This window comes from Cupressus sempervirens, chromosome 10, assembly GCF_028749045.1.
Source record: "Cupressus sempervirens isolate cs-2001-9-10 chromosome 10, ASM2874904v1, whole genome shotgun sequence".
Lineage (NCBI taxonomy): Eukaryota > Viridiplantae > Streptophyta > Pinopsida > Cupressales > Cupressaceae > Cupressus > Cupressus sempervirens.
The window spans coordinates 32,558,958-32,573,140 of NC_143127.1; the positions used below are offsets into that span (position 1 = coordinate 32,558,958).

Here is a 14,183-nt window from a genome sequence, read left to right on the forward strand (position 1 = left end):
GGATCTTGAGGGATCTTGCAGAACTATTACTTTCTTTGTATTTGGTTGTAACTAGGAAGGCCTTACAACCTAACACATTGCATGTAATCAATTATGTCTATGAATAAAATATGGTGACTTGGTTTTAAATCTTGAATTTTTGTTTATCTTTTGTTGTGTGGTTATTTTCTAGGGGCTAGGACATATCCTTTGGGGATACTCCTATCTTGTATTACATCAAGTGGTATCAAAGTCAAGGTTGTTCTAAGTGTGTAGACTGAGCATTGAAGTTGAGGCAGTTTGCACCAAGATCTTGTGAAGTAGATTTATTCCTTACTAGTCTGCAAAAATCTTGGAAGATTCCTCTAAGAAGATTGGACCCTAGGGTGATTGATGATCTTAATGATGCTATGGAAGAAAGTATCTCATAGAAGGTTAAAGCAGATTTTAGATTTGAAATAGAGGAGGTTAAAGCAACTTTCAGATCTAAGATGGCATTGACGAAGAGAGATATGATTGCTAAGATCATAAGTGCTATAGGTAGTGTACCTTGGAATATGGGTACTTAAGATGGTTATGAGGATGCTGCTGAAGACTTTGAATTTGTTGGATCAAATGGTGAGGCCAAAACTAATCATGTGGAAATAGGGTTGGTCATTTTGCTAGACCTAGATCTCATTTGAAGTTGAAGCATAAGATAGAGGTTTCTAATTTTTCACTTACTTTGAATCCTAAAGACCTGATTGATTGGATTGGTGAATTGGAAGACTACTTTGAGCTTGAGGATACTAAGGATCCACTCAAAGTAAGGTTGGCACAAACTAAGCTAAAGAGACATGCTTCTCTTTGGTGCAAGGAACTACAAAGAGATAGAGAAGAAGAATGCAAGTTGAAAATCACTAGATGGAGGTTGATGGTGACTAAATTGAAGGCTAAGTTCAATCTTGCTAATTATAAACTTGAGTTGTTTAAGAGGTTACATCATCTAAAATAGAAAGATATGTCTATGAAAGATTATACTAAGGAGTTCTATAAGTTGACTATTCAGTCTGGGCATAAGAATTATCAAAGGAGAATGTAGCTTGGTACATTAATGGTTTGAGATTCAATACTCAGGATGAGATTGGTATGCTTAATATTTCTTCAGTTGGGTATGCTTATCAATATGCTTTGAGAGAAGAGGAGAAGTTGAAGAGGAAGAATCAAGGTAATTCCTAAGGAAAGGAGAAGTAGGACTACTTGGAAAAGGCTAAGTCGAGTGCAAAAGATGAACTAAAACCTGTTTGTTAGAAGAGAAGGATAGGTAGATGTGAGTTTAAGTTGTTTCAGATGTCATGAAGAGGGACATAGATCATATGAGTGTCCATAGAAGGTTGGTGATAAAAGAGCTGCTATTGCAAATGAGGTTGAAGAAAATGAACTTGAGCAAGGAGAGAATTTGCTAGCTTCACGAGTACTGGTTGGTTAGAGGATACTAGATTTTTGTTAGAGGACTAGTTTGTTCAGGACTCATTGTAAGTCTTGTGGTAAAGTTTACAATGTGATTGTGGATGGTGGTATTATTAATAACCTAGTTGCTAAGGGGATGGTTTAGAAGCCTGGTTTGAAGAGAGTGAGACATCCTTACCCTTATAGGATTGGTTGGTTGTGGGGTGAGAATGCTTTGAAAGTGAGGCAGAAGTGCCTTGTTGATTTCCAAATTGGGTAGTATAAGGATCAAGTGTTGTGTGATATTGTGGACATGAATAGTTGCCATGTGTTTCTTGGTGGACCTTGGAAATATGATTGCAAGGTTGTATATAACTATGTGAAGAATGTGTTTATAATTGTGAAAGGTGACATGAAGAATTCCTTGATTCCTTTTCATAATGAAGAGGTTGGTAGAAGGAACCTGAGTATTGGAAACCAAGTTGAGTTGGTAGATTCTTAAAGTGTTAGCGATTAGTGTGGGAAAAAAACCTATGGAACATCGAGGATGGAGGTGAAGAAGTAAAAGAAGAGAAAGGGAAAGAGTGTACAAGTTGAAGACTTGGAGGACATGTATGTGAAGAACTAGTTTGGGATTTATGTGTTGAATCCTAGAAGATGTTCCTCCAGCTATTGAGAACATCTTTTTGCACTTGGGGAGTCTGATGCAGGAGCATCCTAGGGTAGTTTGCTATCCTACATGATTAAGGGATTTTGGTGGGGTTGAGTGGATTTATTTGGGTCAAGGGTATTTAATTATTATTGTAAGATTTTAAAGGAATTTTGTATTTAATTTTTGTTGGAGGCTAACTTGTGGCTATTCAAGCATTTAATGTTAGATTTATTTAGTTTTTGGCATTTTGGGCTAAATTGTCTCTTAGATTGGTATAAGTAGGGGTTGTGGTGAAGTCTTTAGTCATTATTCATCCATCTTTGAGAAGAGGAGGTAGTAGAGGAGAAAATTTTGAGAAAGGCTAGTAGATGAGGATTGGAAAACGAGGAGATTTCTTGGTAGGCTTGTGAATACCAATTGGATCTTCCTTGGAGATTTCTACTAGAGTGTAGATCTAGACTAGCTATGTTTTAGACTGGACCTTGAGGGATCTTGAAGAACCATTACTTGCTTTTTATTTGGCCATAACCAGAAAGACCTTATAGCTTCACACATTGCATGTAATCAGTTATATCTATGACTAAATTATTGTGACTTGGCTTCAAATCTTGCATTGTTGTTTATCTTCCATTTTGTGGCTATTTTTGGGGGGCTAGGACATCTCTTTTGGGGATTCTCCTACCTTGCACTACATCATATCTATAAGTTCAATTAAAACTAAATTTCCTTCTATAATCCTTTTAATGTCTTAGGTGTAGTGAAGAAAGAAATATTTACTAGCAAAATTGTCCACTTTCAACTAATGCAAACATGATTTTAGTTAAGCTCCTACGAATGCATAAGTATCAGATGCCTACTATTTATGAAAATTTTGTGCTAACTAAAATTTTAAATCAATTAAAAGAGACAAGCTACCAAGTTCTTGATTCTCACACATAAATCCTTGGTGGTGTGTGCATACGAATAACAATGGGAGATAGATAGTTATTTTCCATAGAAGCAAATAAATGTAGAGGTATGAATAATAACATTGTTCCACGATGAAATCAAATCTCTAAGGTTATTGGGCCTAGGTTGAATTTTCCAAAAATGTCTTTTGTAGGCTAGGGTAGGTGGATGTTTCAAGAATGAAGTGTAAAATAAAAAAGGAGACTAGTTGGGATGAGGCATTTGAGCACACCATTCAATAAAAAAATTTATGGAAAAATGATCTTATAAAGTAATGTGAGACAAAGGAAAAATTAGAGAGTGTTGCTTTGTGCCAAAAGTGTAAAACGATATCCCCCAATTAAGATGTTTGAAAAAAGCACTCAATTTTTTTCCTTCCAATGGATATAACATTTTCCTTACCAATATCTTACCACTTTGATAGGAAATGGGTGGGAATGGATCTACTAGGGTTTTTGGTAGCAAGAAGGAGATGGCGACTAAGGATGATGATGGTGATCTAGATGGCTTGCTAGGTTGGGGCACTATTTTGTAATGGGCACCCTAGAAATTCCCAAAAATTGAACCAACTATTGATAAAGATTCTAATGCTTTTGCATAGATTTTGAAACCATAGAACATGAATAAGAAGGAATTTATGCAAACTTGAGATTGAACCACTACTAAAACAATATTAGTTTTCAAACTAATAAAATTGAATACATAGAAAACTCACTAATTACTCCAACATCATAAAATCAAATACATAAAAAACTCTTCAACTCACTAATTATACCCAATCTACTTGTAGCTGGAAATGCACCCAATCTACTTATTAATCAAGTTGATGACAATGAATTCCAAAGGCCAAAACTCAAAGGAATGACATCTAGAATGTAACAAAAGAAGATAGACATCCTCTAATGCCAAGAATAGATCTGTAACTCACACATGTATCCATATTATTCTCATATTCCACCATACTTAACAATAGCTACAAGCTCTACTTTTATTCCTACTTCATAGGGTTGACCACTTTACACAAGAAATGTGGGATAAATAAAATAAAATAAAAGGCTAATGGTTGCAAAACTAGACAATTGCTAAAGTGGGGACATTACAGTCTGCCCCCCTTGAAATTTATTGTCCTCAAGTAATCTTAGTCCTATTTGTTGTAACACCTGCTCACTGTCCCAAGTAGCGTCTTCCTCTAATAGGTCTCTCCATCTAACTAAGTATTATTTAATCACCTTGTTACATAGAGTCATTTCCTTGGTATCCAGAATAGCCTCAGGAAATAATACAAGCTTCCCCTCCTCATTTAATGGTGGAAAATCTGTAGAAGGAACAACTCGCTAACCAATGGCTTTCTTGAGCCTCAACACATGAAACACATTATGCACCTGACTACCCTCTAGAAGCTCAATCTCATAGGAAACCTCACCCACCCTATGAATCATTCTCTAGGGGCTATAAGATCTAAGCTTCAACTTCATTGCTCTGCTCTTCTTGAGTGATGACTATCTGTATGAATTTAACCTCAAGTAAAAAATATCCCCAACCTCAAAATTGTGCTCTATTTGCTACTAATCAGCATACAATTTCTACTAATTTTGGGCTTTCTATATATTCTCCTTGAGCACCTTCAAAATATCCTCACTATCCTACAAGAAGTCTTTGGCTCTAGGCACTCTACTATCCTCCAAAACTAGATCCATGAAGCTAGGTGCTTCATAACCATAGAGTGCCATGAATGGAATCATCTTGATGGACATATGAGAAGTGGTGTTATAATAGTACTCTCCCATATGTATCCATTTGACCCAAGATCTCTATTGTGTAGTCACATAGTTCCTCAGATATCCTTTCACCCATTTGTTCACAATGTCTATCTACTCATCTATCTATGGATGATAAGTAGTGATAGGTGTAAGATCTGTGCCACACAACCCAAATAATTCCTACCAAAATACACTCATAAATTTACTATCCTGATCACTGACAATGAAACTAGGTACCCCATGTAACCTAAATATCTCTCTAAAGAAAAGATTGGCCACCAATGTTTTTGTGTAGGTGGATGGAATAGCAAAGAAGTGAGAAAACTTCATTAGTTGATCAACTACCACATAGATACAATCTCTCCCCTATACTCATAGTAACCCAATGATGAAGTCCATAGAAATACTTTCCCATTTCCTATTTAGAATGGGTAAAGGTTGTAACAACCCTCCAGGATATGTGTGCTCTCCCTTATTCTACTAACAAACTACACGCTCCTTGGCATGCTTTTGAACATCAACCTAGAGCCCTTTCCATGTGAGCTACTCATGAATATTCTTGTAGGTCTTAAAGACCCCTTGATGTCTACTTGTAGGTGCATCATGAAATGCCTTCAGTATTACCTCCCTAAAATATGATGAAGGAATCAAATATATCCTACCCTGGAACTTGATCAATCTATCCATCACCATGTAAAATTCATCATGTATGGTGCCTGCAATCACACCAGAAGACCAAGTATCCCTTGTATACTCTATTATAATCTTATTTCTCCAATCTCCTATAATCTTAGCTAGAGCACAAATATGAGGTCTACTGGAATAAGCATCTACCACCACATTCTTCTTACCTTTGACAAACTCAATGTAAAAATCATAGGACTACAACTTTTTAGTCCAGTTCTATTGTTTATCATTCAAATCACGTTGGCTCATGAAGTATTTGATGAGCTATTGTGATTAGTTTTGGTAAGAAATTTCCCCACAACTAGGTAGGACCAACACTTGGTCATTGCATGCATAATAGCCAACATCTCCTGATCATAGATGGAATAGCTCATCTCCACTCTTGGGAGCTTCCTACTCTCAAAAGTAATGAAATGCTTCTCTTGCATCAAGACTGCCCCAATCCCATCACTTGACACATCACAATGAAGCTCAAATGGCATTGCAAAGTCTGATAGATCTAATATTGGACATGATGACATAACTTTCTTGAAATGATCAAAGCATCTTTGAGCTTCCCCTATCCATACAAAGGTTCCTTTCTTGGCAAGGTTTGCCAAGGGTGCAATAGTCTATGAAAATCCCTTAACAAATCTCTTATAAAAATCATAGAGACCAAAGAACCCCTTAAGTTGTGTGAGGTTCATAGGAGTAGGCTAATCAATAATAGCTCTAACCTCTTTGGGATCTACCCAAACTCTATCTACATTGATGATATGCCCAAGGTATAGTAGCTCAGTCAACCCAAACTCACACTTAGATTCCTTAGCATATAGTGACTCTTTCTCCAAAATGGACAACACCATCTCAAGATGTTGTAAATGCTCCTCCCAAGTCTTACTGAAGAAACTAAAATGTCATCAAAGAAAATTAGCAAAAATCTCCTAAGCTGCCCCCTAAATACCTAATTCATACAACTTTGGAAAGTAGTAGGAGCATTTGTTAGCCCAAACGGCATAAAAAAACTTAAAGTGGCCATAGTGACACTGAAAGGTTGTCTTCTCAATGTCCTCCACCCTTCTCCTAGTCTGATGATACTTTGACCATAAATAAATCTTCATAAAAAAAGCATGCACCATGTAGATCATCAATCAAATCATCTATTCATTGAATGAGATATCTATTCTTAATGTTCTTCTTCTTTAATGCCCTATAATCGATGCACATGTGCATCATCCAATCCTTTTTCTTTACCAATACTACTGCTGAAGTGAAGGGGCTCTTCTAGGCCTGATATGCTCCATCTCCAACAACTCTTTAATTGCCTTCTCTATCTCATCCTTGTATTTCTTAGGATGATGATAGGGAGTAATCATAACTAGTTTGGCTCCCTTATCAAGCTCAATAACATGCTCTATCCCCCTGTTAGGAGGAACCCCCTGTAGAATCTCACCAAATACCTTATTGTGCATGTCAAGTATCTCCTAGATATCTTGACGACGACTCTTCACCTATGGCTCCCATGAAGTTTGCATAGTGAAACATTCTGTTGCCTACTCTATGTCATTATGTTGAAAAGGTCTCTGCATTCTCCTTAGGGAGACTACTCTGCAACTCCTATCTAAAAGTCCTCTAAATACAATAGTTCTCCCCTCATGCTGAAACCTCATCTCCAATTTTTCTAGGTTGAGTGTGAACTCAACTAGTGAGGCCATCCATGTCATGTCGAGGATGACATCATAGTCTCTCATTTCTACTTCATAGAACTCATCCTCCAACTCATAGCCATCTCCAAACCTAATGTGAAGATTAGATATCTTTCAAGTGCATAATAATTTGTCATCATTAGCTACCATAACTCTAAAATCGGTGTGATCCTTAGTCTATAAACCTCTCTTGGCTACCAATCGTGCATCTATGAAATTATGTGTAGCCCCTGTGTCAATGAGTAATATCACTTTCTGCTCTTAGATAGTACCCCTAACCTTAAATGTGATTGCCTTCTAAGCCTCCATTAATCATGCCAATGACTTCTCATCCTCAAGAATGCTGCTCTCCTCTATAGTGCTATTCTCATCTAAATTAGAGTGTTGATCCTCTTGATCCTCCCTCTTTGACTATGACTTCTCTACTGAGAAATACTCTATTTGATTTACTTTAGCCTTGAGAGGACACTTATGAGATAAATCCCAAGGATTTCTACAATGAAAACATAGCTTCTTTTTCAACTCATTCAGGGTGTTGTTATCCAACTTATTATCCCTTTTTGGCTGAGCATCCTTCTGAAAAGATTTTTTGTCCTTCTCCTTGTCCTTTTTCACATATAAATCTCTATGCTGAAATCTGCTCCTAAAAGAAGAAGGTGCTAAGTCACTAGCCTTCTTAGTAGGCTCTTGTAATGTAGCTAGGTCACGCCCCTTGACCCAACCCCTCAAAGGATCTAAGAGTCCATCCATAAACAACACTACTAACCTCCTCTCTCAAATATCTATGACCAACACAACTAACCTCTAAAATTTGTTGATATATGTCTCAACTGATCCCCACCATTTGAGTTGTGCCAACTCCTTAAACTATTACTCGGGATCCCTAGTATCAAATCTCTCTTTGAGCTTCTTAGTGAACTCCTTGTAAGATTTGATATAATAATGCCCCAAGGTTACCATGCCATGGTGCCACCACTCATGTGCCATTCCATCCAAGTGAATAGCTACATACTTTATAACCTCCTCTTTAGGAATAGGATTCAGCTACAAGTATGTATCTACCTTCTACACCCAAGCTCGTATGGTCATCTTCCCTATAGCATCATAATAAGGTAAAGAAAGTTTTCTAACTTTCTTTCTCAGCTCAAAGTTTTGATTTCTCCCTCCTAATCTAGGCATGTCTCTTATCCTCAAGTCCATATAATCTCTTAAGGAAATATCCAACTAAAACTCCAATCCACTAGCCTCCTAGTCCCTCTTGAACTGGTCCTATAACTTGATAATTTGCATTTCATTAATTGGTTAAATTAGATCTCTAGGTGGAAAGGTGGGTAGAAGAGGTCTCAAGCTCGCTGTTCGAGCTAGGAATGCAACATGTCTAAAGTTATCAGCTTCATTCCCATTGATTCCATGTCCATTATTACCATTAATGTTATTCTCAGGACCATTGTTATTGACTTGGCCTCCATTATTATTGCCCCTATTGTTGTTATTTCCCCCTTGTTATTGTTTCCATTGTTGACATCACTTGGATTAATATTGATGCCCATCTATCTAGCCATAAGTTGCAACATCATATCCATTCACCTATTCTGCTCCTATTGCATACGTTGACCCTCCTCTAATGTACCCAGTAACCATTTGAAAATTACATCTTCTTGATTTGGACTGGTATTCCTACCTCATTCACCCATATTTCTATCTTGTTCAAAAAATATTTCCTCTGTGTTTGTATAACTAGATTGTATGTCCCTTTGCATGGATGAACTAGCCTATTCAATCTGCAAGTCTAAACTCCTACTTTGTCTTGCTCTGGTATTACAGAAATTATAAAGCCCTTCTCGCATGCTCAAACATAAATGATTAGCCCATTTTAATTTTTTCTTCTAGTGTTTTGAAATTTTGTCAAACATTTTTCCCTCTATTCGGTTGTCCCAAATTCTCTATAAGACCTCCACAGGATGGCAGGACTTATAGCTTTGATACTACTATAATAGGCACCCTAAAAATGCCCAAAAATTGAACCAACTTCTGATAAAGATTTTAATGCTTTTGCATAGATTTTGATTCCAATTAACATGAACAAGAAGGAATTTATGCAAAATGGAGATTGAACTACTGCTAAAATAATATTATTTTTTAAACTAATAAAATTAAATACATAGCTAACTCACTAATTACTCCAGCATCATAAAATCAAATACATAACAAACTCTTCAACTCACTAATTACACCCATTCTGCCTGTAGGTGGAAACATACCCAAGCTACCTGTTAATGAAGTTTATAGCAATGAATTCCAAAGGCCAAATCCCAAGGGAATGATGACTAGAATGTCACAAGAGAGGATAGACATCCTCTAATGCCAAGAACAAATCTGTAACTCGCACATCCATGTTCTTCTCATATTCCACCATGCTGAACAATAGCTACAAGCTCTCCTTTTATTCCTACTTCATAGGATAGACCACTTTACACAAGCAATGTGGGATAAAAAAAAAAAAGGCTAACAGTCATACAACTAGACAACTACTTAAATGGGGACATTACATATTTTATGTAGATAGTGTGGTTGTGTGACCTTGTGGCTTGTCTTTCTATTTTGGAGGCGTGGTCTATTTTTTCTTGCAATATATGGAAGTCTTGTTGTTGTTGGTTTGAGGCTTTGTTCTCTTGTCCTTTTCTTTGTGGGTGTTGCATATGCCCTTGTTTGGTTGCTCTAGCTTGATTTTGGGAGCACTTCTATTGGTGTTTTGGACAAGCTAGAGTTTTTTTTCAGGGTTGGGATTGTCTTATGCCCTGCCTCTTTTTGGGTTGTCAATCTTTCACTTTTATGTGACTCTTCTATTGGTGAGGATTCTTGGGGTTAGATCTAGTGGTGGGTATCTCTTCTTTATCTTTTTGGATTTTCTTTTCTTTCTAGTGGTGGTTTGTGAGATTTTCTCGAGTCTTTCTACCCCTTTTGAGCTGGGGTTTTCTTTTCATGGCTTAGTATGGGTTGAGGTTCTTCTTGCCAGTTGTTTCATCTTTCTTTCTTCTTATCGAGATAGAAGCCCTATTGTGATGGAGGCACAACATTTTGAGGTGGTTCATTGCTAGTGGGAAGCTTTTTTCTTTGCAAGTGGTCCTCTTCTTCTTTCAGTGGTGTGTTGGGAGGTTGGACCGGGGTTCTCTCCTTTTAGGTTGTTCTATTTTGACTCTACTCCCTAGATCACTCTGTTTGTATGGATTTTAGTGTGTTGGGGTTTCATCTTTCTTTCTAGTGGTAGTTTGGGTGCTTGTTCTTGTAGTGGTGGTGTTGGTGTCATATTGGTTTCTTCATCTTCTCCCCAACCCTTCAACCTTTCATGGTTGGTGAATCTAGTTATTCTTTGTTGGCATATTTCTTGCTTCTTTGTTCCTTCTTCTCCTTGGCTTTTGGTGATGTATTCACAATTCCTTCTTTTGTTGTGCTATGTCTTTCTAAATCAGGGTTTTTGGGACTCTGTGGCAATTCCTTTTTGTGGTTATTTTTCAGCCATCTTAATACTATGGTTTCTTCCCCTACTTGGTGTGAGAGTGTTGTTGGTATTGTTTCTTCGCCTTTTCCAATACTTATTCCCTCCCATATTTGGTATGGTTATTTGGGTTTGTGCTTGAGGTTGTTGGATGTCTTCTCTCCCCAAACATTTATTTTGTGGTTTGCATTGGTTCTTTCTTCTTCCAATTCTCTTGCATCTTGTTGTTTGGTTTCTTGGTTCCTTTGATTTTAGGTACCTTTGGTTGTGACTTCATTCAAAAGCCTTTTGAATTCACTTCTCATGATTTTTTTTCCACTTGTTTTTTGAACTTGATGTTTCTTTATGATCTTGTTGGTTTTTTTTTGTATAGCCCTATCTTGCTTTATCTAATCATAACATCTTACTACTTTTATTTCCCAGCAATCCTAAAATATATTATTTTAAAGCTTTACTTTTGTACTATATCTTTATGTTCCAAAATAAAAAAAATTGTTGGCATACAACTCTCTAGTTAAGAGTGTCTATCTCTATCACTTGCATAGAACAAGTGGAGTTATATTAGTATTAATTAGTGTAAGATTGATAATTAGAAAAGGGAAAAATATCACTTTTTCACAAACAAACAAAGAAAAAATATTATTGAGATACTTATTTGATCTCCTATTTTGGACACTTGAATTTCTGTTTACTACCTATAAAATGGAATCTTGTTTTTCTACTAAATAAACTAGTATATCTAAAAATTTAATTCAATTTTTTTAAAAATAAGCCAAGAGGTATCTAATTTTCAAAATAATTAATATAAATTTAGTGAATATCATATTCTAATGAACACAAAAATTCCATGAATAAACTATTGTATTTGTATTTGTTTTTATATATATTATGCCTTGATACTAATACATAGAAGTTTTATGAGAGAGGAAAATTCAGCAAATCAAATTTAGACAATGATTTATTTCACCATATACAAATTTTTAAAAAATCATATTTGATTAAAATCATAGCAATAAAAAAATGCATATTTCTATTTTGTTTTTCTTACATGTAAATGATCATCAATTTCTTTTCAAAATGGAAAATGTTTACATTGAAGATTGTTGGCACTGTAGAAAGCCTCTCAGATTAATCACAATAAATATTATATTCAAATGAACACAAAAATTTCATGAATAAACTATTCTATTTGTATTTATTTTTATATATACTATGTCTTGATATTAATACATAGAAGTTTTATGAGACAGGAAATTCAACAAATCAAATTTAGACAATGATTTAGTTCACCATGTACAAATTTTTTTAAAATCATATTCCATGAAAATTATAGCAATAAAAAAATGCATATTTCTATTTTATTTTTCTGACATGTAAATGAACATCAATTTTTTTTTAAATGAAAAATATTTACATTGAAGATTGTTGCGACTGTAGAAAGCCTCTCGGCTTAATCACAATAAATATTGTATTCAAATGAATACAAAAATTTAATGAATAAACTATTGTATTTGTATTTGTTTTTATATATACTATGCCTTTATATTAATACATAGAAATTTTATTAGACAGGAAAATTCAGCAAATCACTTTTAGACAATAATTTATTTCACCATGTACAAATTTTAAAAAATCATATTCCATAAAAGTCATAGCAATAAAAAATGCATATTTCTATTTTGCTTTTTCTGACATGTAAATGAACGTCAATATTTTTTTCAAAATGAAAAATGTTTACATTGAAGAATACTGCCACTGTAGAAAGTCTTTAGACTTAATGAAAATGGTTTAAATTGAAGAATACTGCCACTAGAAAGCCTTTCGACTTAATAAATGTCATAATAACAAGGTTGAGCGAAAGAAATTGCGTTTGCATCTTTAAAAGAGAGTCGGCCGGTAATATATCTGTCCTTTTCCACTTGATGCTCACGCTGATTTTGATTGGTATGCGGTATATCATGGCTTTGGGTTTTTCTTAACGCATTATCAAATAAAATAAATCTTTCAGTCATGTTGCGTTGAAGATTGTCCCGAATACATTGTATTTAACACGAATGGGTGGAAAACAATCTCCAGCGAAGAAAACCACCGTCGCCAAATCCATAAATTCTGAAACAATATAATAACATAAGAGCACCACTTTCAATTGGCTACGGTAGAATACGATTTCTAGCCATATATTCTCGAGTGGATGACCACGCCAGGTAAAGCGATAAGGGATGGATTTCATTCTCATAGAAGCAGTTGGTGGATGGTGAAATCATTAGTTGTATCATATTATCCCCGATCTTCACTTTACCTTTTTGGACATCTATGCAGGATAACTATGCATATCCGAGTCAGAAGAGTAAAATCTGATACGAGGTGAATCACTATATATACCTCTTTCCTCTTCTTCTCCTCTCATCCCATCTCAGTGTTTGTCCGGAAGAGCGATCATATATTCTTCAACAAGGATATTCATTAATGGAGGAGACAAGGCAAAGATGTTCATGTGTACAGCTCAAGTTAGATGTTGTTGGAGCCAAAAATATTTCTCTTCTTGATCAGCATGGTTCCGAATTAGGAAGCCTGTTTGTCCGGTGTCATCTGAACAAGAAGATCGCTGTGAATACTAAGGAGGTCGAGGCTTCTACAGATACACATTGGGGAGAGACATTCAGCTTGGAATGTGAGGGAAAAGGAGTTGATGAAATGCTGTCTAAATCAGAGTCGGTTGTGTTTGAAGTGAGGTGGAGAAGAAGAAGAAGAAGAGGAGAAATATTTGGAGGATCGAAGAGCAAAGTGTTGGGAAGGGTGGAAGTCTCGTGGGAGGAGTTGTTGTCATCTCCCACTCTTTCTCTGCAAAAGTGGCTTCCATTGATGGGGAAAGATGATGATGATGTCATGCTTATAAGTACTCCCGCTTTGAAGATTGCAGTGTCGGTGACAGTTGCAGCAGAAGAAAAAGTACCTCATCAGAAAATAGGGAAATGCAGGGAGGAAAGAAGAAGGCGTTTGAGAAGTTTGGAAAGAGATGAGTGCAGGTGTCGAGGAGAGGTGTGCATGGCAGATTATTATTATAATGAGTGTCAAGTTTAATTGAAATTATGATGATGATCTTCTTCATTGCCAGGTCCAAAGTTTTGGCAGGACCATTTTTGCCATCAGCTCAAATATTCAACAAATGTTGAGGACTTTTTCAGGGAAGCTATTTTTAAACATCACATTCTAAAGAAGAAATTAAGTTTGAAAAAATAAGTGGACTTTTACCATTTAACACTTCTAGCCTAAAAATCAAGCCTTAGTGTGTAGATGTTTAAGCTGTCCAAACACAAAGAACTCAAATTGTGGCATTCTTGTAAACATGCAAGTTGGTTCTGGTGTGTAATACTAGACCATGGCTATCAGCATTGTGAATGTACATTTTAGAAAACAATTTATTCATTTAAACCATACTACTAAATGAGGATGTTATCAGAGTGACTTGTACACGATTTGAATATCTAATGGAGTATCTACAGTTTTTTTAATAAATAACTGAATTCAAATGTTTTATAAATAATATT

General features: G+C 35.7%; 1 protein-coding gene across 1 annotated transcript; it reads left to right on the forward strand.

Annotated features, from left to right (window-relative positions):
• Positions 1 to 13,063: 13,063 nt before the first annotated feature.
• On the forward strand, positions 13,064 to 13,716 carry LOC149532419 (uncharacterized). The gene has a single exon (XM_089805710.1). It carries the CDS (start codon positions 13,102 to 13,104, stop codon positions 13,714 to 13,716), a length of 615 nt encoding a protein of 204 aa, XP_089661836.1. The 5' UTR covers positions 13,064 to 13,101.
• The last annotated feature ends 467 nt before the right edge of the window (positions 13,717 to 14,183 follow it).

Bases quoted from the DNA above. Each gene is read 5' to 3' on its own strand.
- LOC149532419 (XM_089805710.1), top strand. From the start codon at position 13,102: ATGGAGGAGACAAGGCAAAGATGTTCATGTGTACAGCTCAAGTTAGAT.